Source organism: Ranitomeya variabilis, chromosome 1 (genome assembly GCF_051348905.1).
Source record: "Ranitomeya variabilis isolate aRanVar5 chromosome 1, aRanVar5.hap1, whole genome shotgun sequence".
NCBI lineage: Eukaryota > Metazoa > Chordata > Amphibia > Anura > Dendrobatidae > Ranitomeya > Ranitomeya variabilis.
In genome coordinates, this window is record NC_135232.1 from 178,616,839 (window position 1) to 178,641,221 (window position 24,383).

Sequence of the window (24,383 nt, forward strand, 5' to 3'; positions counted from 1 at the left end):
TATCTTGGTGTAAAGGAACCGAGAAAAATGCATTTGAAAGATCTATTACAGTAAACACTTGAGAACTGGCTGGTATCTGTGATAGTAACGTATGAGGATTGGGTACAACTGGGGTGATTGGATCTAGAACTTTGTTTATTTCTCTTAGATCATGTACCATACGATATTTGGGCATAGAACCCTTATCAAGAGTTCTCTTCTTGACTGGATACAGAGGAGTGTTAGCAGGTGATTGTATCTCTACCAGAACTCCTTTCTCTCTATATCCCTCTATCTGTTTTGTAATTGCTAATTCCTGCTGGGCACTCACAGGGTATTGTCTGAGCTGTGGGAGAACAGCTCCTGGTTGCACAGATAATTTTACAGGAGAAATATGCAATAATCCCACATCAGTGTCACCCTGTGCCCACAGTGTTTCTGGGATCGTTGAGAGGTCTAGATCTGTGGTGTACTCTTTTTCTTCAGTATAATCCTCAAAAGCCTGAATTCTGACATATTGTTCTAATGATTCTGCATCATCAGGGATAGTCAGCATAACTGTGCCATCGTCCCTAAATTTGATGTTAGCTTCTAATTTCTTTAGTACATCAGTTCCTAACAGACATGTTGGGGCACCTCTGGCATACAAAAATCTGGATGCAAAACATTTAGGTCCTAATGAGACCTCTATCATACAATGTATGATTTCTTCCCACCCATTGTCTTTGATAATTCCACCTCGTTCTTTACTCAGTCTTTCCCATTCTGTACTAAACATAAGTGCTTCTGAAATTCCCAATTTTTCTCTTACTCTTCTAATCTGTCTTCTGACTATCTTTCCACATCTTTCCTGTATGATATCTGCTGCTTCCACTTGTCCTAAGACAGTTTTGGTCTGTTTATTTCCCATTTTTCTTTTCAATATTAGCTATGACTACCCTAGGTGACGTTTGGACAACCACTTCCTCTGTTGGTGGCGTCTCGTTGCCTTCTCTCCTAGGGAGCTAAAATATTGAAGGGCTCGTCTGCTCCATTTCTTCTAATATGCAGGACGTACTTAAGTGCTATTATGCACGCAAACAGACCCATCAACACCATACAGATCACAAAACTTTCTGTGTCAGTTAGCATACTTGTCCCAGGCTCATGATTCCGCGTCCTGGGCTCATTCTATCAAACCTTATCCAGAAATGAAGGAGGTTAAGCACTTAATGAATAGTCAAGCATGGGCGGAGGTCTCCCAGAAGGACGCAACAACATGACCCAGTTAGGCTGACTTTCGTGTATAAGGCTTATACCCCAACTATTTAGGCTTATTTTTCTACGCACTTTTGCTCTTCTTTCACAACATACCACAACCTTCACACTGTTCACACACTGCCAGGGACAGGACTCATAAGTCTATACAATATGGTAACCCGAGTTTTATAGGTATCTACTCACTACTAGACTAACCCAGCGTGACACGGCTCATAGAGATCTTTCGGATAATACAGGGCAGATAAAAGAGAACTAATAATGTCTCTTACCTGGCCAGGTTTTTCAGTTCATTTGCCGTCCATTATCCCAGATCTCCGTTGTCCGTATCCGCAGGTAAATCTCGAGCAAATACTCTTATCTCAGGTCCCTGTTCGATGCGCCAAAGAAATGTTAAGTCCTTCTCAGTCCCTGGCTTACTGGAGGTAAGCTTCCAGGTAAATGACACGCAAACAAAGTATTGTGTGATCATATACAGGGGAAGCTCAGGAGCGCGTCTGACTCTCTGGGCTTTACCCCTCCTTTATAAAGAAAAAGAGTTATGCATTTGCAGACATGCGCACAAGCGCTCATTATTTCACATTCTCTTACAAAGCTTATCTATACTGTGAAATTTACAACCTCTAGTATGTAGGTAAAAGGCTATAATAACAGAAGGAATGTGTGCATAAAAAGGAAATGTCAACTTGCTCAAGTTTCTTGCTGATAAGCCAGACGTCTCAAGAGAAAGATACAATGGATTCTTTCAGTCTAATCTCTACAGTGGTTTTCCCCCTCATATGGGGTATTGGCATACTCAGGAGAAATTGCACAACTTTTGGGGTCCAATTTCGTTTGTTATCCCTGTGAAAATAAAGAAATGGGTCTAAAGTAAAATTTTGTGAATAAAGTTAAATGTTCATTTTTTCCTTCCACATTTCATTAATTCCTGTAAAGCACCTGAAGGGTTAATAAACTTATTGAAGTGGTTTTGAGAACCTTGAGGGGTGCAGTTTTTAGAATGGTGTCACTTTTGGGTATTTTCTGTCATATAGACCCCTCAGTCACTTCAAATGTGAGGTGGTCCCTAAAAAAAATTGGTTTTGTAAATTTTGTTGTAAAAATGAGAAATCCCTGGTCAACTTTTAACCCTTATAAGTTCCTAACAGAAAAAAATTTGGGTTCCAAAATTGTGCTGATGTAGACATGTGGGTAATGATATTTATTGACTATTTTGTGTGACATATCTCTCTGATTTAACGGCATCAGAATTTTCAGTTTGAAAATTGCAAAATGTTCTACATTTTCGTCAAATTTCCAATATTTCAACAAATAAAGCAAGTTGTACCAAAGAAATGTCACCACTGTCATGAAGTACAATATGTCCTGAACAAAATCAGAATCACCGGGATCCAGAGTTATTACCTCAAGGGGTCCTGGGTTCAAATCCCACCAAGAACAACATCTGCAAGGAGCTTGTATGTTCTCCCTGTGTTTGTGTGGGTTTTACTCCGGGTTCTCCGGTTTCCTCCCACATTCCATAGACATACTGATAGCGAATCTAGACTGTGAGCCCCAATGGGGACAGCGCTGATAATATCTGTAATGGCGCTGTGGAATTAATGGCGCTATGCAAATAAGTAAAATAAGAGAAATAAAGCAACACTGGTCGGAAGTGTACTATTTGGCCCCGTCATGAAGTTGACTACAGGCCCGGGGGTGAAGAGGTTAAGGAAGAGCCCGGAGCATAATTAGGTGGCACATAGCCCCGAGTGTGCGACCTCCCAAACTTAGGACCTGTAGTATCTATGTGTTCTCCTCTATGAAGTTATGAAGGAGAGCTGTGAGGCCGTGACCGGGCACCACTCGTTACACCGCCGCCCGGCCACATACATAGCATTCCCGGTGCCGCACTGACACGCCGCTACACGCCGCGCTCTGCTGTGCACGTCCGGGGCTCTGCTGCCTCAGTGTCCGCCCCGCCAGCACAGGCGCGCAGCTCCGCCCCCCGCACCGCTCACAGTCCCGCACTTCTCCGGAGCTCTGCGCGCTACAGCTTGTGCTCCCGGCAGCTCGCTTGGCGTTACCCGGTGCGTGGTGGTTACTGTGCCCTGGACCCCGTCACCACTGTGCCCTGGACCCCGTCACCACTGTGCCCCGCGCTCTGCACCCTCAGTAAGTACCGGCTGCGTCCCTGTTACTGTGTGAACCAGTGCAGTCAGTAGTCATGCCTCCAGGCGCAGGTTTCCAAGGTGCAGTGAGGAGCGGTGCTCTCCTTGCCTGGCATGTGCCCTCCTTGCCTGGCATGTGCCCTCTCTGCCTGGCAAGTGCCCTCTCTACCTGGCAAGTGCCCTCTCTACCTGGCAAGTGCCCTCCTTGCCTGGCATGTGCCCTCCTTGCCTGGCATGTGCCCTCTCTACCTGGCATGTGCCCTCCTTGCCGCCTCCTTGCCTGGCATGTGCCCTCCCCGCCTGGCATGTGCCCTCCTTGGCTGGCATGTGCCGTCCCCGCCTGGCATGTGCCCTCCCCGCCTGGCATGTGCCGTCCCCACCTGGCATGTGCCCTCCTTACCTGGCATGTGCCCTCCCCGCCTGGCATGTGCCCTCCCCGCCTGGCATGTGCCCTCCTTGACTGGCATGTGCCCTCCCTGCCAATCATCTGTTACACTGTGCCCTTTTCCAGAGTGTGACACATGGCTGAGCAGACATAAGATTGTGATCCGAGTGATGGGAATTGAGGTTGGGCGGTGCAGTTATCTCAGTTTTTCTGATGATTTATTTTCTGTGATCGCTCAGTTATCTGAAGTTATGTAATTTGTTGAAAAATGTGAAATGTTTAAGTATTTTGTATTTCAACCATTTGCATTATTTTAAGTGCAATGTATCTGTGACTCGTGAAATATTTATCGGCACTGGATTGTTGTGGCGCCGCCGATTCTCAATGTCTATAGAAGTGATGGACACAAGCAAGCGATGTAATCAAGTGCCAGTGCAGGAGGAATCGGAGACATAAGACCCCCAATCTAGTGACTGGTGGGGCTACCATTGATCTGTGGATAGTTGTCATTTGTGAGGAAACCCCCGGGAAGTGATGGCACCAAATATGTTCTTCCTTATTGGTAAGGTGGCACCCACCGATCTTGGGAGCGGGGCTCTGCACCCAGTCTCCATGGATCATCTCTGCCCCATTTATTCTCTGTGGGACTGCAGAAATAGCTGAGCACAGTATTGGGCGTTCTCTGACAGGTCCGAAGAGAATGAAGGTGACTCTGGCTGGGCATTCTTTTTAGTCAGACTGGGTGCAGGCTTTAACTTTAAGATGCTACTGATTGATTTTAACTGCTATTGGTTGAACAGCTTTAAAGTAGCTGTACTTTATTTAAAGGGATTGCCCACTATTTGGACAACTCCTTCATAAATGCTTTTGTCCCCCGTGTACAATGTGTACAATGAAAAAAAACCCCCTTGTTCTCCTCCTCATCTTTCAACTGCGCAGTCCCAGTGACGTCGGTGTGCCGCAGCCAATCAGCACCTGATAATGGACTTCACTCATACATACGGCTTTTAAAGTGTGTTTTTCTCTGACATCACGCAGCGTTTCACAGTCAAACATACCTGGCTGACATCACACAGTGTGTGTCCGATACATGCTGCCTGTGGATCGGGCAGCATGTAACAGCTATCAAGTTCCATTTAAAGGGAACCTGTCACCCCCAAAATCGAAGGTGAGCTAAGCCCACCGCATCAGGGGCTTTTCTACAGCATTCTGCCCTCAACAGGGCAAAGTACGCCTGTGCCGGAGCCGCAGCGTGAAGACAAGAAGAGGACGTCATCGTAAGAAGATGGAAGGCCCCAGACCACAACACCCATCGGACCCGGACCGCAGCGGGTCCGCCCCTCGGTGAGTATACTATAACCTCTTTTTCTCATCTTTCAGGATACATCGGGGGCTTATCTACAGCATTCCATTTTGGGGGTGACAGGTTCCCTTTAAGAAGAGGTTGCCCAAGTAGTTGACAATTCCTTTAGTAATTAAAATCAATTAATAAGAATACAAGAATAGCCTCAGTCTGCATTTACAGCTTGTAGCCACAGTGAGGTGCTTTTTTTGTTGTCGCGGTTTTCAGTACTGCTTCATGTTTGCTGCAATATTCCAAATTGCATTAAACGGCAGCCTTTTTATTGCGATTCCTGTGAAATTAAGGTAAACCTAAGCCTGTTTGTGCGTGATTGTGAAAAACTGCAGCAGACAAAATACACCGTGGCCACAATGTGCGTGTGCAGCCTTTTGTTACCCCTAATCTTACTAGGGAAATATGTACATGACGGTGGAGAGACTCCACTAAGGTTCCTCACAATGTGATGTTCCATGGATGGTCATTGATCTAAATGGACTTGAATAGTATTACATTTTACTTTTAGTAAAAGTGTATAGCCCACTGCAGCTACACTAGTATAATTATCTGATTCCGGATCTGTGATAAGCCGGACTTGTGGCAATTTCTGTTTTCTTGTTTTTTTCTTAAATGCTTCCTTCCTTTTGCTGATCTTCTGCAAGATAAAAAAAAGCATGATTTGATGTGTTTTTGATGTGAGTGAAGTACTGACTCACAGACTTTCTATTGAGCCCATACACCATTCAGCTTTGGCTGACAAGTGATGTTTTCATAAAGGCTAACTGAGTGAGTGGTGAGATCTCAGGACCTACCCACCGATTTACAGGACATGTCCGATAATACCAATCATTTTAAAAATAAAATTCCTGTTCTGAAAAAAAGACTATATCAGGCGTATGCTGAAAAAAGTATCAAATTAAGGTAAAATGGCCCAAAAATCACTGTTTGGAGTGTGTTTTAATATTTTTCTATTCTCTCACTGCTAACTTGTAAGGGCAGCAAAATAAATATATAAATATATACCATATATATATTCCTAAGTGGGGACCCAAAAGGATTCTTTTCTTGTGAAAGAACATGGTTGCTGTGAGCGTGTGATGGATAAGGTGATACTCACTTTTATGTTTATTTGTGTTAGCTATATGTCACATTTCAGTTCACATTGTTGTAACATTGATTTAGGTTTTTGTTTCATCCAGGTTTGCACCATGTTGTATACAGGAGGCTCTCATACAATTGCTATGCATGAGCTGTACATCACATTGTAGTGTTTTATTTAGATCTATGGCAGTGTGTGTAAATAATCCAACCGAACTGTGAGTCCTGATTACAGGTGCACAAGTCTGTCTTCACATGGGTCTTTCTGTAGCAAGTTCTTCTGTAAACCTGTGTTAGACAGGGCTGTGGAGTCTGTAAGCCAAACCTCCAGCTCCGACTCCTCAATTTCCATGACACCGACTCCACCAAAATGGACTCCGACTCAGACTCCACAGCCCTGCCAGGACTGTGAAGTCAGGAAGCCAATAGTGATGAGCGAATATACTCGTTGCTCGGGTGACCTCCGAGTATTTTTTAGTGCTCAGAGATTTAGTTTTCATCGCCGCAGCTGAAATATTTACAGCTATTAGCCAGGCTAAGTACACGTGGGGGTTGCTAGGGAATCCCCACATGTACTTATGCTGGCTAACAGATGTAAATCATTCAGCTGCGGCGATGAAAACGAAATCTCTGTGCACTAAAAAATACTCGGAGGACACCCGAGCGTGCTCGGGAAATCTCGAGCAATGAGTATACTCGCTCATCACTACTGGTTAGTAATTACATTTCATACAGTAATTTTTTTTGTACACTCTCCTGGCACTGGCTTAAATATGGTTTATGTGAAACTATCTTAACCATATTCAGCAGTGCGATTGACAATAGTGATGACTATGTGACATTTTAGAGCTCCTTCCCGAGCGTCCTCCGTGGTCAAACAATCAGCAAGTTATCACCTCTCCTGTGGATATTAGATATTTTGCTGAGTTCGGATATTCCCTTTAATCACAGTATAAGGGCAGGTGCAGACGCCCCTAGATTCTCTCATCCAAGAGAATCGCGCTGATTATGCATATGACACTGATTAGAGTGTGACCAAAGTGCGATCTGATATTTTCTCCGATGAAGAGTAGAGGGAGAAAAAAAAATGTCTCCATCTTCTCTATTCTGTTAGTGAATGGAAATCAGACTGCACTCATGTCATGCGGGTGCTTGACCGATGTTTTCCATCCACTGATGGACTTTCATGGCCAAGTGCAATCCGAATATTGGATCAAACTCTGGCATGGAGCTGTTTTTTATTTTTCTTCCTTGGACAATCTGTCGAGGGAAATATCGGACATGTGTATGGCCCCATACACTGACATCTGGACTGAAAATACGCTCGTGTGCACCTGCCCTAATAAAGTTATGTGATTTTAATAGTTTGCTACATGTTTCAAGGTCTTCTTAAGGAGACCCATTCCTGCAGAGAGATGAATAGATTTGTATCTTTCAATTACTAATTCCATGGGGATATTACATGGCTACATGTCTCCTGACTACATCGGCTGATTCGTGCCCATTGTGGTCACCCCTGCCCAATATAACATCCCTACGTTGAGCACACACATTTCAGTAAATCATGATACAAGTAGTAGTGAATGTCTATCTGACCTGCCATGACATCTAAATGTAGCGGCCTCATACTGATTTTCCTGCCAGACTGACTTTTATTAGTGGTTTGGAAAAACCTGCTATTACTGCAACCTAATACAGCATTCAAATCATAGTCACTATAAAAGCGCAGTCAGACGGCCGTATCACACGGACGACGATCACATGGCAGTGCTCAGACTGACCTGTGGCTCTCCTGACCTGAGTGCGACAGCTGCATAGAAATACATGCTGGTCAGGAGAGCCACCAGCCAGTCCGAGCATTGCGGTGCGACCCTGTGATAATGCTGTACACCTGCGCCCTAAGCTAAGACTTCAAATATTCTGTAAAAGTTTCCTATGTCTATCACAATGTAAAATGACCATGATCGGTTTTCTTCCCCCATGTAGAAGGATAACTGTTGCATTGCTGCTGTGACTTGCATGTTAAAGCTCTTCTAGATCCCTAGTTGTAACAGCAATTTTGGGTTCTGTAACCGTCAGTCGCACTATGACACTGAACTACCGCAATGCTGAGTTCCTGCATAATGCCACTTCCTGCTAATTAGAACTGAAGCCACATCAAGAGCAAGTCTAGGCCTTATTGTACAGGAAGAATACATCTTGTATAACTCACTGGACACTTGGTGAATTCAGTTCTCGTATTTACAATATACCCATCACAGTATCATTCACACAATGTTTTATTTTGAGATTTTAAATTGCATGAAATTAAAAAAAACCACACTTGAAAATGTCAGTATTCAAGAAAAATATTTTGTGATGGTTTTTAAAATATTATTTTTTCCAATGTGTTTGATGGATTTCCCTCCCCCTTTGTAGTACATTTAGTTGTTTTTTTTTTTAAACATGAGGTTGTAGCTTTTTTTCCCCCGCATCCCCACCAGAAAAAAAGCTGAAAACAGCCATCACAATGGCCCAATGCAAATTGATATCTACATTTCATGCCCAGTGTATCAGGTCCCTGTTGACCTTCTGCGGTGATATCACCTACGAGACCAGTAGGGAAGATCAGGGATCCGGCCCGTGTCAGGGATGAAGTGGGTAAGTATATATAACTTTCTTATTTTAGGTACTGTATATTACTGCCTGTTCGCAATTTTTATTAGTCCAGACATCCCTTTAAGGCTATGTGCACACGATCAGGATTTCTTGCAGAAATTTCCTGAGAAAAACAGGACATTTTCTGCAAAAATCCGCATGCATTTTTCTCGCGTTTTTACCGCGTTTTTGGTGCTTTTTTTTTTGCGGATTTTTCCGGAGGTTCCCAATGCAATAATATAGTGGGAAATCCGCAAAAAATTCTCGAAATTAATGAACATGCTGCATTTTTTACCGCGATGCGTTTTTTTTTCACGGAAAAAAAAAACTCATCATGTGCATAAAAATTGCGGAATGCATTCTAAATGATGGGATGCATAATGTTTGCGTTTTTTTCACGTTTTTATAGCGAAAAAAATGCTAAAAATATGCAACGTGTGCACACACCCTAAATCCGTTTTTACAGCATTACCCCTTTGTACTCCTGTGAAGTATTTGCAATCCGTAACATTCATTAGCAGATGATGGTAGTTGGTCACACGTATGCTTTCTAACATGCTTGGCGTTATGTTATTTTCCTACATGCCGGCAGAAAGGGGAGTACTAAAATGTTTCACATGCGTTGAAGATCGGAAAATATGTAAAGAACACATGATGTAAATTTCACTGATAAAAAGAACAAAAAAGTTCTAATGACTTGCAGAATTTACTGTTGACCTTTCATATGGGCACAAGAGTCACTAGAAGACTGAAAAGCCTTGTTCTGATTTTCCCCTTCTCCCTTGGATGGAAGCCAGATGTGGGGAGCACCTAACCTAAAAACCACTCTGTTTCTTTCTTTTTTTTTTTTTTTTTTTCTTTTAAACTCCTGGATTTCTTCAAGTGAGGAAGTGTTTCTGGAGTGGGCCTGATTTCATTCTGTTTCCTGGCGGTTGGTGATTTGTTTACTACCGTACATTACTATACTCCATCTCTGTGATAGTCGTGATTTAGGCATATAGACTATATTATATGAACCGTTCAGACTATGGGGCAATTGTTCTGACATCTCAGTATTTATCCAGGAAAAAGGAAATGACCCAATACATTCAGTTAGCCCTGAACCCTTGTGTAAGACTGCAATGCCTCCTTGTAAATGTTACCAGGTTGCGCTGTAAATACGGCATGCTTTGTCACCCCCTCTGTAATAATGCTATGTTTGTATAACATGCCATCACTAAGCAAGACAATGCACTGTCATCGTGCCGTACACTACACTTTCTGAGATTTATTACTCAAACATAACAATTAGGTTATGCCCAAGACAGGGTCTTTTTTTGAGCAGGACAACTGTGAAAAATGCCTGAAAAATTGCTGAAAAAGCGCTTGAAAGACTATTGTTAGTCATTTCTATTGTAAAACAACGCTGTTAATTCGTTCGGTCTTTTCTTCCACTTCAGGTATTGGAAAATGACTAGTGGAAGAAAAGAATGAGCATGTCACTTCTTATAGACGCCTCTCCATTACTAAGCCGTGGGCTTGATGTCACCAGACAATACAAAGGTGACATCAACCTCACATATATTACCTCACTAGCCACCGCTACAGCGTAAGAGGGAACAGCCAGACAAAGCGCTGGAATTGATAGATGTGCCTTTTTTTGGGCGGCTGCATGTTGCTATTTTTAGGCTGGGAAAGGGGGTCAATATCCATGGCCCATTACCAGCCTGAGAATACCAGCCCCCAGCTGTGTGCTCTAGCTAGGCTGGCTGTCAAATGAAGGGGACCCCATGCGGTTTTAAAAAATTATTTATTTAAATAAAAAACAAAAACAACAGCGTGGAGACTCTTTCTTGATAACCAGTCTTGCTGACACCTGAGGGTTGCAGCCCGCAGCTGTCAGTTTTGCCTGGCTGGTTATCAAAAATACAGTAGAACCCACGCCGTTTTTTGTTTTACACTTATTTATAGCGCAGGCGACAGCTGATGAATACTCCCATCAGCCGCCGCATTCTCTCACTGTTATTAGCGGCAGCAGGTATAGGCTGATGGGAGTAAGGCTATGTGCACACGTAGAATGGTCCTCTGCGGATTTTTCCACAGCGGATTTGATAAATCTGCAGGGCAAAAACACTGCGTTTTTGCTGCAGATTTATCGCAGATTAACCGCGGTTTTTGTGCGGATTCCACTGTGTTTTTACACCTGCGGTTTTTATATTATGGAGCAGGTGTAAAACCGCTGCGGAAACCGCAGAAAGAATTGACATGCTGTGGAATCTTAACCGCTGCGTTTCCGCGCTGTTTTTTCCGCAGCATGGGCACAGCGTTTTCTGTTTCCCATAGGTTTACATTGTAATGTAAACTCATGGGAAACTGCTGCGGACACGCTGCGGATCCGCAGCAGAATCCGCAGCGTGTGCACATACCCTAATAGTCACTGTTATCAGTTGAGTGTTAGGCCGGGGTCACACTAGAGAGGAATACGGATGTATGAGAGGCGCAAAAACAACGCATTGCACACGGACCAATGTTTCTCTATGGGGCAGCTCCTATCTGCCGTATATTTCTCTCAGGCTGAGAAAATCGCATGCTGCGTTTGTCAGCGTATTGCGCAAAAAATCCACCAATGAAAGTATATGGGGGCGAGAAAAATACGGATTACACACTGACCATGCGTGTTACTTGCGAGGAATACGCACCTGTGTTCTATAGAAAAGCCGGTAATTCAGTGCGGTGTACAGTAAAATCACACTGACAGGTTAGAATAGAATAGCTAAAATAAATGTCTACACACAGAATAGGTAGATATATAATACAGAGCTAGATAGCAGAAAAGCCGGTAATTCAATTGCCGCCTTTTGCTATCTCCTTATCAAACCCGACAGGATCTGAGACATGGTTTACATACAGTAAACCATTTCATATCCCTTATTTATTTTTTTTTACATATTCCTCACTAATAATATAAGAAGTGTCTGTGTGCAAAATGTGGGAGCTCTAGGTGTTAAAATAAAGGGTTAAAACCCAGAAAAAACTGGCGTGGGCTCCCGTGCAATTTTCTCCACCAGAGTGGGAAAGCCAGTGACAGAGGGCAGATATTAATAGCCTAGAGAGGGACCATGGTTATTGGCCCCCCTGGCTAAAAACATCTTCCCCCAGCCACCCCAGAAAAGGCACATCTGTAAGATGTGCCTATTCTGGCACTTAGCCACTCTCTTCCCACTCCCGAGTAGTGGTGGGATATGGGGTAATAAAGGGTTAATGTCACCTTGCTAACGTAAGGTGACATTAAGCCTGGGTTAATAATGGAGAGATGTCAATAAGACACCTATCCATTATTAATCCAATAGTAATAAAGGGTTAAAAAACCACACATTATGAATAGTATTTTAATGAAATAAATACACATGGGGTTTTAACATCTTTATACGCTCAATCCAACTGATGACCCTTGTCATCTGAAAAAAAAAAAAAGGAAAATTAAAAACAGCAATATCCCATACCTGTCCGCCGTACAGTCATGTCCCACCATGTAAATACATCTGAAGAGGTTAAATAATTTTACAACCAGGAGCCTGCTAATGCAGCTGCCCCTGGCTGTAAAAACTGGGCAATGAATGGAATGCAGGGGAACGTAGCTTCGTAGACTTGCGGTGATGCCCCTCCTGGTGGCATAAACTCATATGAACTCTAGCGTGGAAAAATATTCAGACTGTAAATATGTTTTCACGAATATTTGAGCCCATGGATCCATTCTATGTCCATTTTGCAAGCCGGCGAGAAAATCTCGCCGTACGGATGCCATACTGAGGTTTACATGCGCAAAATACGCAGCCACACCTTGCCTACAGATGACATACGGATCACTGTTCAGGGAACATTTCTGCGTATTTGGTCTGTAAAAAATGGACCGTATTTTTATACGTTGTGTGTGACTCCAGCCTTATACTCGCCGTTCTCCCCTACTTGCGCTGATCGTCGGCAGAGCAGTCTTCAGCACTCGGCACCTGGGAACAGCACCAACTGTACTGCTGATTGAATGGTTCTACGTGTGTAAGGGTATGTGCAGATGATCAGTAAATGCTGCAGGTTGGATGCAGTGTACTTGTGCAGCGTCCAGATGTTACAGCATAGTCGATGGAATTTCAAGAAATCCCATGCCCCCTATGTGTCCAAAGACACCCGCAGAGATGGACATGTGGCGCGTCTTTCCGGACCACAGCATGTCTATTTATCTTGCGGAGACATTCCATAGAATGTATTGTATGCGGCAAATCCACACGGTTCAGTGAACACATGCGTATTCACCTTCATTCAATAGACGGCACATGCGCTGCCAATTCTTGATCGTCTGCACATACTCTAAGGGTACCGTCACACAGTGCCATTTTCATCGCTACGACGGTACGATTCGTGACGTTGCAGCGTCGTATAATTATCGCTCCAGCGTCGTAGACTGCGGTCACACGATGCAATACACGGCGCTGGAGAGACAATTTCATGACGTATTTGCGATGTAGAAGCCGTTGGTTACTGTGCGCACATCGTATACAACCTGTGTCACACGATGCAATCATGCCGCCACAGCGGGACACTAGACGACGAAAGAAAGTTTCAAACGATCTGCTACGACGTACGATTCTCAGCGGGGTTCCGGATCGCAGTAGCGTGTTAGACACTACGATATCGTAACGATATCGCTAGAACGTCACGAATCGTGCCGTCGTAGCGATGAAAATGGCACTGTGTGACGGTACCCTAAGGGTATGTTTCCACGTTCAGGATTGCATCAGTCTTTGGTCAGGATTTTATGCAAGTAAAATCCTGACCAAAACTGCACCTGAGGTCACTGGCAGGTCACCTGTGGTGTACCTGCGTGTTTTGCTCATAGTAGCAACATGCAGCGTTTTGAAAAAACGCACAACGCATGCGTTTTCGCGGCAAAAACGCATGCGTTTTTAAACGCATAGTGGAGTCTGGATTTCATAAAATCCCATCCATTATGCTGTAACATCTGGACGCTGCGTTTTCGACGCAGCAGAAAAACGCAGCGTCAAAAACGCAGCGTTTCCTGAACGTGGAAACATACCCTTAGGGTATGTTTCCACTGTCAGGATTTGCTCAGAATTTGACTCAGGTAAAATCTGCACCTGAGGACACTGGCAGGTCACCTGCGTTTTTGATGCGTTTTTTTCATGCGGATTTGTGTGTGTTTTTGTAAGCTAAATAAAGATATACCAAAAAAAAAGAATTGTGATGTCATTTCTTGTCCAACCTCTTCATTTACATACTCCATTGAAGAATAATGTTTACACACAGAGATAGATAGATGAGAGATAGTTGAGAGATAGATGAGAGATAGATGAGAGATAGATGAGAGATAGATGAGAGATAGATGAGAGATAGATGAGAGATAGATGAGAGATAGATGAGAGATAGATGAGAGATAGATGAGAGATAGATGAGAGATAGATGAGAGATAGATGAGAGATAGATGAGAGATAGATGAGAGATAGATGAGAGATAGATGAGAGATAGATGAGAGATAGATGAGAGATAGATAGATAGATAGATAGATAGATATTGGATAGATAGATAGATAATGGATAGATCTATCTTTTCTATCTATTGTATCTATCGTATCTATCTATCTATCTATCTATCTAATCTATTATCTATCTATCGTATCTATCTATAAATATTTATCTATGGATAGCTAGATAGATATATCGATAGATAGATAGATAATAGATAGATAAATAATACCAAGCCCAATGTTTAGTAATAAATATAATAAAATGGTACATAAAGAGTTAGGCCGGGATCACAAATGCGAGAAACTCGGACGAGTCTCGCCTCAATACTCAGCACTGCCGATGGCACTCGGGAGCGGAGCGTGCAGCTGCATGTATTTCTATGTAGCTGCACGCTCCGCTCCTGAGTGCCGGCGGCAGTGCCGCGTATAAAGATGCGAGGCTCGTCAGAGTTTCTCGCATATGTGATACCGGTCTTAAATAAAGACACACTCACAATAAATCTGCGTTAGGCCGGGGTCACACTTGCAAGAAACTCGCACGAGTCTCGCACCTCAATACCCGGCACTTCCACCGGCAACGTGGGACCGGAGTGTGCGGCTGCATGTATTTCTATGTAGCTGAACGCTCCGGTCCCGAGTGCCGGCGGCAGTGAGGGGTATTGAGGCGAGAGACTCATGTGAGTTTCTCGCAAGTGTGACCCCGGCCTTAAAAGCAATATGTTTAATTAAAAAAAAAAAATGGCGTGGGCTCCCCCGCAATTTTCTGAGCCAGAGAGGGAAAGCCAGCGACTGGGGGACAGATGTTTGTAGCCGGGGAAGGGATTAATACCCATGGATCTTCCCAGGCTGAATATCAGCCCGCAGCTGTATATTTAGCCTTTACTGGCCATAAAAATAGGGGGACCCCCCCAAAAAAAAATTGACGTGGGGTCCCCCTATAATTTATAGCCAGAAAGGCTACGCAGACAGCTGCGGGCTGATATTCATAGCCTAGAGAGGAGCCATGGATATTGGGCCCCCCCTGGCTACAAATACCAGCACTCAGCCGCCCCAGAAATGGCACATCTGTAAGATGCGCCAATTCCGGCGCTTAGCCTCTCTCTTCCCACTCCCGAGTAGCGGTGGGATACGGGGCAATAAAGGGTTGATGTCACCTTTGTAAGGTGACATTAAGCTGGCTTAGTAATGGAGAGGCGTCAATAAGATACCTACCATTACTAATCCTATAGATGTTAAAGGGTTAATAAAACACACACACATGCAGAATAAAGTATTTTAATTAAATAAAACACCACACAGTTTTGACCATATTTTTATTATATGCTCAATCCATGCGATGCCCTCATCTCCTGGAGAAAAATAATAAACCAACAGTATACTTCCTGAGTCCGACGTAGTCTTTAATAACGAGTGTCCCACGACGAGTCCAGCTCTGCTACATCTGGATGCCTGACATCGAGACGTAGCAGAGCTGTAGATGATCGCTGGAGATAACTCTCCGGCGATCACCTACCCTGCAGCGTTCTCACAATCAGCTGACCGTGAGAACCAGCCTAGTGTGACTGGAGATAACCCCCCCGGTCACGTGCACGGCAGTTCTCGCAGTAAGCCAAGTTATCGCGAGAACTTAGCTGACTGCGAGAAGTGCAGTGGACGCGGACTTCCGGCGGCGGGACAGGTAAGCCGGCATGTGAATTAGTAGACATGCGTAGCAAGCTGCGTTAACGCAGTTACTACGCATGTGACTAATCATTAGATGCGGTTTTACCGCATCTAATGATCTATGGTAAATTTACGGCGCGTCGCCACATTAAACAGACATGCTACGTTCTGAAAAGATGCGCCGCACGTCCGTTTACGCAGGTCTGCCGCATGCGTGTTTTACCCCATAGTGGAGACGGGATTTCATGAAATCCCCTCCGCTATGCTGTAACATCTGGACGCTGCAGGTTTGACGCTGCGGCTCTACGCAGCGTCAAACAAGCAGCGTTTCCTGACCGTGTCTCCGGTACTTATGAAAAGTGTCACCTCACCACATGTACCAGACACACTGTTCTCTGAAAGAGGCTAAGAGGGACTGCGATAAAGAATGTGATATTTTCCCTAGCTCCCCCTTGTGGTGGATTAACGTTTGCTTCCCTATGTACACTGTGATATAATACAGCCTGTAGGATCTGCAGTCTCCACAATCAGTTATGACCTGTACATCATCCTCCGCATACCTGCTTCTATCTTCATGAACTTATTTGCTCATCTGGAATCTGCAGATCAAACCAACATCATACTTGGTTTTTCTTTTTTTCTTTTTTCAGTTTTAATATTTTGTAATATGGATAGCAGACATACGATAACAGTGAATGTCTGAATGAGAACTTGAACTGATCTAGAAGCAGTGCACTGTCTGACCATAGACAGCTGGACAACTGGCTATGTGAGTGAGTTATACAGACTACAGAATCAAAATTGTCCTTTTTTTTTTTTTTTTTTTTTAAAGTCTACTTGCTATTTGCTTTCTAAATGCACATTAGGCAACTTTATAAATTGTTTAGGCTTTCCCCAAATATCCTTCCTCCCTGTAGTCCTGGCATTCTGTTTATGGAACAGAAAAAAAAAATAGTAGGGTATATTCATATATCACAGTTTCGCTATATAGATAGTTATAGATAATATTTTTTTTTTGCCCACAAAATCCTGGCAAATAATGACGCTTTTCCAAAATTGTTAGGCTATGTGCTCACGTTGCGTATTTGACGCTGCGGATCTGCAGCTGTTTTCCATGCGTTGTACAGTACCATGTAAACCTATGGAAAACAAAATCCGCAGTGCACATGCTGCGGAAAATACCGTGCGGAAACGCAGTGGTGTTTTTTCCGCAGCATGTCAATTCTTTGTGCGGATTCCGCAGCGGTTTACACCTGCTCCTCAATAGGAATCCGCTGGTGTAAAACCGCAGGTGGAATCCGCACAAAAACCGCCGTAAATCCCCGGGTTATCTGCAGTGCGGTTTACCTGCGAATTTTGCAAAAAGTGCGGAAAAATCCGCACACCAATCCGCAACGTGTGCACATAGCCCCACAGACTGTGTCTCAATATATTAAATACCTGCACACACTGTTTGAAACTGATACAGAGAATAACACAGGATGGCAATATGTTAAGGGGTCCAAGTGCTTGTACCTGCATAAATCCTTAAATTAAAGGGGGCTGGCATTGGATTTCAATGTTACTGATAGTTTCAGGTGACTTTTGTGTGTGTGTGTGTGTGTGTGTGTGTGTGTGTGTGTACATGAATGAAATAATGAAATAAAATAAAGGTTTGTGCACACAGTTTTTTGAGGCAGTAAAAAAAACCAATGCTTTTTCAAGCAGAAACCTCTTTTAGGAACGCGCCTTCTAATTGGCTTATTCTAGGTATTTTATTTTTGTCCTGAAGTGTTTTTTGTTAACACAATGCTAACATTTCCTGAAGCATTTTGCTCATTTGTAAATATTTCTGAAGCGTTTTTTTTTTATTGCGTGCGGTCTTCACGTTTTGGCAGTGAGTTAATCACTAGCATTTTATGTGGCAAAACCGCGTACAAAATGCTCAAAAAGAGTCCCAGGCGTCTTTGTGGTGTTTTTGTAGACTTCCCATTGACCACCGTTGTAAAATGTAGAGAAACTTCATCGCGTAACACGCCTGCATAGGACACTGATTTTAAACTCTTGTGTCTTAAGTCATCTTTATATTTCCACTAGTTTTCTTTGGTGTGAATACGCCTCAATTAGTGAACTTTGTGATTTGCAACAAATTCAGCAATTTTCACTTTTTTTCCCCAAGTTGTCGTTAATTTAGTGTTGCACTTTTTTACTACAATGTGGCTTTTCCAAATGTTTTAGACTCGTCAATTGAAACTTTTTTTTTTTAAAGTTGCATAATTTGGCACAAGACTACTCCAGCCCTCCTCTACGGTGATTGTGCACGTCGCCAAATGCCATCTCTGGGTATTGTATGGTTTCCAATTTACCTCTGCAGGCTCTAGCTGTAAATTTTAGTTGACCTGAGTAAGGCTACGTTCACATTTGCGTTGTTGGGTGTTGCGTCGGCGACGCAACGCATGCAAAAACGCATTGTTTTGTGACACATGCGTCCATTTTTGGCTTGATTTTAGATGCCAAAAAAATGCAACATGTAGCGTCCTGTGCGCCCTGACGCTTGCGCCAAAAATGACGCATGCGTCACAAAACGCAAGACAACGCATGTCCATGCGCCCCCATGTTAAATATAGAGGCACATGACACATGCGTCGCTATGCTTCGCCAAACCTGCGCCCGACGCAACGCAAATGTGAACGTAGCCTAAGTGGGTGGAAATGAGCTACTACAATAGCCTGAAGCAGCGGCATTCAGGACATGATCCGGCAGCACTTGGCATTGAGGTAGGATCACTACTACACATATGCCTCTGACGTTCCCCATCAATGTGGTATTCATCCATAGAGGACTATACAGTCTTGTGATGAGCGGATAGTTTGTGTGATCTGTACATTTTACAATATACACTTTAGATTTTGGCAAAGCCATTTGCAAAATTCTTTTTGTTAATCTAATTGTCAAAGTTCATTAGCATTGCCTGAATTTTTTAATTCTTTCCATTCATTTTTTTTTCTCTTATTAGTTTCTCTTTTTTCCATTTATGGCTATTGTTACATTTCAAAGTCCCTGAACTTGATCTCTTAAATGAAATATGGCACGCATAGATCTTGGGACATTCTCTATTCTATTTGATTTTCGCAGCTTGCACAGCGAAAGCCACATGTGGTGATCATACCAAACGGTCTGGAGCATAGCCCATAGTGGGAACCTGTTCCTATGGATGAGATTAAACATTTTAGGCTATGTTCACACAGAGCGTATTTGCTGTGTGTGTTTTTTCTGCAGACAAAACCTGCTCTCTTGACGTTAAAAATGCTGTGTTTTCGAGGCGATTTTTGTGTGGATTACATGTGTGCTTTGTCTACAGGACATATTTAATAAAGTTTTATTCAGCAAAAACTCTTGAAAAATGCTGCAGATTTCGTAAATCTGATTGATTTTGCTGTTGTGAAAAGCTGATAATTTGTATAAGGCCAGTCTCACACGTCCAGATAATTCCGGTACCGGAAAAAAACGGTACCGGAATTATCCGTGTCCGTGTGCCCCTGTGTTTCTGTGGCACACGTGTGCCTCCCGTGTGCCCACTGGGTACCACACGCACCGTGCAGGAGACAGCGCTAAAGTTTAGCGCTGTCCCCTGCATCGTGCTGAAGCCGCGATTCATATCTTCTGTGCAGCAGCGTTTGCTGTAAAGAAGATATGAATAATCAATTTTTTTAGTGGTATTTCGTGTTTAAAATAAAGCTCCATGTCCCCACCCCCTGTGCGCCCCCCCCGCTGTTCTGAAAATACTCACCCGCCTCCCTCGCAGTGTCCTGTCCTGGCCGCACCTTCTACTGTATGCGGTCACGTGGGGCCGCTCATTTACAGTAATGAATATGCGTCTCCACCCCTATGGGAGGTGGAGCCGCATATTCATGACTGTAATCGGCGGCCCCACGTGACCTCATACAGTAGAAGGTGCGGCCAGGACAGGAAGCAGCGACAGCCAACGAGGGAGCCGGGTGAGTATTTTCAGAACAGCGGGGGGGGGCACAGGGGGTGGGGACATGGAGCTTTATTTTAAACACGAAATACCACTAAAAAAAATTGATTTTTCATATCTTCTTTACAGCAAACGCTGCTGCACAGAAGATATGAATCGCGGCTTCAGCACCATGTGGGGGGGACAGCGCTTACTGGAGCGCTGTCTCCTGCACGGCACACGGAGAACGTCCGTGTGCGGTACGTGTTTTACACGGACCCATTGACTTTAATGGGTCCGTGTAATACGTGTGCTCCCACGAACACTGACATGTCTCCGTGTTTGGCACACGGAGACACGGTCCGCAAAAAATCAATGACATCTGCACAGATGCATTGATTTTAATGGGTCTACGTGTGCCAGTGGCTCCGGTACGTGAGGAAACTGTCACCTCACGTACCAGAGCCACTGACGTGTGAAACCGGCCTAAAGAAAAGGCGGCATGTTAAAAGAGCCTTGCTCATTCTGGTACTATGTAAATGCTTAAAAATGTCTTTTATGTGGTCCCGGTCCCCATTTGGTAGTGTTACTTTTTCTATCTGTCATTGGTATAAACAGTGTAATAAAAGCTTTGGGAAGGACATGGATCAGTTTGTTCAAGACCACAACCGCAGAGAAAAAATGCACTGTTTATAAACTGTATTGAAAACGCAAAGTGTGAACTCATCCAGTCTAATGTGTATATGGAATAGCAGGAGAGCTTTCTGAGCAGCTTGACTCAGTACACCGTGCATCTGAGCTGTACATTTAAAGGGAACCTGTCCCCCCCTCAGGCGTTTGTAACTAAAAGAGCCACCTTGTGCAGCACTGATGCTGCATTCTGACAAGGTGGCTCTTTTAATTATGATGCCTGCACACGCTGAAATAATCACATATAAAATGTGCCCCCTCTTACCCTGAATCCGTCCCGGGGGCCGGACTTTCCTTCCTAATCAGACGCAGCACAGCCGTCACTCCGGCGCTGGGCACCGCCTCCTCTTGCAGCATTATCGTCCCCGGCGCCTGTGCATTAAGTTTTTTTCGGGCGTGCGCAGTTGCGCTGCCCTTTGTACTTACAGCGCAGGCGCCGGGGACGACAATGCAGCAAGAGGAGGTGGCGCCCAGCGCCGGAGTGACGGCTGTGCTGCGTCTGATTAGGAAGGAAAGTCCGGCCCCCGGGACGGATTCAGGGTAAGAGGGAGCACATTTTATATGTGATTATTTCAGCGTGTGCAGGCATCATAACTAAAAGAGCCACCTTGTCAGAATGCAGCATTAGTGCTGCACAAGGTGGCTCTTTTAGTTACAAACGCCTGAGGGGGGGACAGGTTCCCTTTAACATATATGCCAGGAAAAGCTCTGCGTGGTTCATGTGTACCTATACCGTGGCATGTAATGACTTTCTGGCACTCGTCTGTGTGATCTGGTGCATTTAAAATTACAAGAACAAATGATGTCATGGAAACTAATAACAATAGTTCCATAGTATTAGTTGACAAACCGATGCTTTTTATATCTCTGACATAGTTGTTTGTACCTTTTTTGCAGCTCTTATGCAAACTAATGTAAGCTTGTAGGATTGTAAGAGTTTTCTGCTAGCACTGGCTGTTCTATGTCTTGCTTTTACTGCTAGTACTTTACTAGCTTCACTCTAATCATATGATTCTTAGAGATGATGATAAAAATGTGTATGCATTTATAACAGCACGATTAAAAATATAAGTTTTTATTTTACATAATAGGTAATTATTACATGCTACAAAGAAATAGACTGCAAGCTGCACATTGTGTGCCCAAATATAGCTTTATGTTGCTGCTACAATGAAGTATAAATGCAGAGAAAAGGGGTAGCATTACGACTGGCAACAAGTTTTTGCGACTTGCGGAAGCACTCCCATCAAAGTTTTTATCCTCTTAATATAGTGCAGTCATCATGGCAACACAAGATCTATTACTTATAAATGAATAAAAAACATGACACAGAGAATTAGTGGAAGAAAAATGGCCGTGATGTTTATTTAGGGTTAACCAATGAAACACATAACTTTAATTTAAATAAACTCATATAAATATCCAGCTTCCAATAAACCAAATCCAATCCGCCCAAACAAATGGGCGATTTTCCCGCCAATAAAACACCACGACAAAGACATAACAGAGGGAGGGTGGGTGGGATCTTCTCTTCACCGCAACGGCGGACTGACAGCTGTCCATAAAAAGTGGGTCTTTATATAGTTTAAATAATCTGCCCAACAACCAAATTCTCCAATGAAAAGCCGTTAAAAACGGCGCCAAAGACACCAGTTAGAACTGGTTCTTCTAAAAATAGTTCACCTGGGCCAACTGACAAGACCCTAAAATTAACCCTTAAAACTAAACAGGGCCATAATAATAGGCCATAACTCCAAAGATCTGTGCAGCCATGAGACCCCCCCTGTATTCTTTTTTGACTTGCGGGGGGGGACTAGCATGGCAACACAAGATCTATTACTTATAAATGAATAAAAAACATGACACAGAGAATTAGTGGAAGAAAAATGGCCGTGATGTTTATTTAGGGTTAACCAATGAAACACATAACTTTAATTTAAATAAACTCATATAAATATCCAGCTTCCAATAAACCAAATCCAATCCGCCCAAACAAATGGGCGATTTTCCCAAAAGCCAAGCCTCAGAGAGGCGAGGCCCCCCCCCAAACCACACAGCCATTTTTCTACCATCGTCTGTAAATTCAAGTTAAAAATGTCTAACCCGATGTCCGATAAATGGACCAAATCGTTCCTAAATAGTCCAGGTAAAAAACCCTCCAGCTCCTCGTGTCTGAAGGAAAAACCACCAATTAAAGGTAAAAATTTACTCATGTTCCTATTAACTCGTTTGCGAATCTTATCTAAAAATGACAGATTACTGTCAGACCACAAAAATCTAGGTACTATCTCAGAAAAAATGAAACCAACCGATGGGAATGACTGCTTAAGGTTGCAAATGTCCGATCTCATGAGAGCTAATAAATCAAGAGTTCTCACTTTACCAAGGTCATTACCAGCAAGATGAAAAATGACTAAGTCTGGGAAAGGAAAAATTTTAATACATCTCTTAAACTGAAAGCAAAAATTGGACCAAATCATGCCCCGAACACTATGCCAATAAATTTGAACGTCAGTAGAATTAAAAGAAAGGTTCTCAGAATAAACTCTCTGCCTGGCTCTCTTCTCTGCCCAAAATATGAACGAGTGTCCCACAATCCAGACTATGATAGGACCTGAAAGGTAAATGAAGAATTAGTAGTCATAGAGCTCGTGGCGAACATACAATTTGAATCTTCCAGAATCCCATCTACCCAATTTCTGAATGAAAGCATCATCCAAACCCGCTCGGGATGCCTCAGTAGCAGCACCTATGCGAAATGAGTGGGAGGTAATCCTTAAATGTTGACAATTCAAAAAACATAAGCATTTTTTTAAAATGGCATTAAATTGAAATATTGTGACTGGAGATCTGTCCATATGAATAAATAATGAGCCTCCGCTCTCAGGCCTTATCAGGAGCCAGCGCTTTAAACTAGAAACTGGGCATATTGCAGGGACAGAAAAAGAGTTGACTCTCAGCCTAGACCCCCTGCCCAATTGGTCAGTTTTTGATTTTCTAATAAACCATACCAAATAAGAATCATGAATGCTAATGTCAGTAAATAGCAAACCAGAAGGCTCTGCTTTCCTAGCCGACACCACTTCACCAACCCTTAATGCTCCAAAAAATGTCAGGGTGAAAATTGTATGAAATAGCAGGCTCTCCTCAACCGAAATACAAACCTTTGAAAGAACTAAACATAAATCCTGTAAAAACGAAAAAGAGATCGGGCGTCTAGAGTCTGCCTTAAAATTAGATCTCTTCAGACCTTTTAAAAATTGTTTTACAGGAAAAAAACCGGTTAAAGGGGGGCTACCCCTTAATTTAAAAAAAAATGACACCCCCGCAAAGGATTTGGCTATCGCTGAATGAGAAAGGCCTAGCTTAGCCAGAGATTCAGCAAACCTGAGGCCTGAAAAAGCACTAGATGTGTTGTAATTTAGATTGTTCAGCATACAAAAATTCACCCATCTATGCCATGCGGCCGAGTAATCAGCCCATGATCTGTCAGAAAGTGAGTTCTTAATACAGTGAGGAATCAGCTCAAGATTAAATCCCAAATCGACTGAGGGCAGGGAGTCGGTTCCAAGTCTGCGACGGGTACCTGTGAACGAAAAATTGACCGCTCATGCCTAGCCAATAAACCCGCAGTAACTGACCATTTGCTTAAACCCCGGTTAGCCTTAATCCAAATATTGCATTTTAAGCAAGTTAAAACTAACTGCCTAAGGATAGCCGAAGCCCATTTATTC

The 24,383-nt window shown here is 43.4% G+C and overlaps 1 protein-coding gene across 1 annotated transcript in view; it reads left to right on the forward strand.

The window, feature by feature from the left end:
• Positions 1-3,347: 3,347 nt before the first annotated feature.
• TNFAIP8 (TNF alpha induced protein 8) overlaps positions 3,348-24,383 on the forward strand; it is a 206,272-nt gene continuing 185,236 nt past the window's right edge. The window contains exon 1 of the mRNA XM_077290823.1: positions 3,348-3,390. Coding sequence (XP_077146938.1) covers position 3,390 — 1 coding nt within the window. The 5' untranslated portion in view covers positions 3,348-3,389. The remainder of the gene's footprint in view (positions 3,391-24,383) is intronic.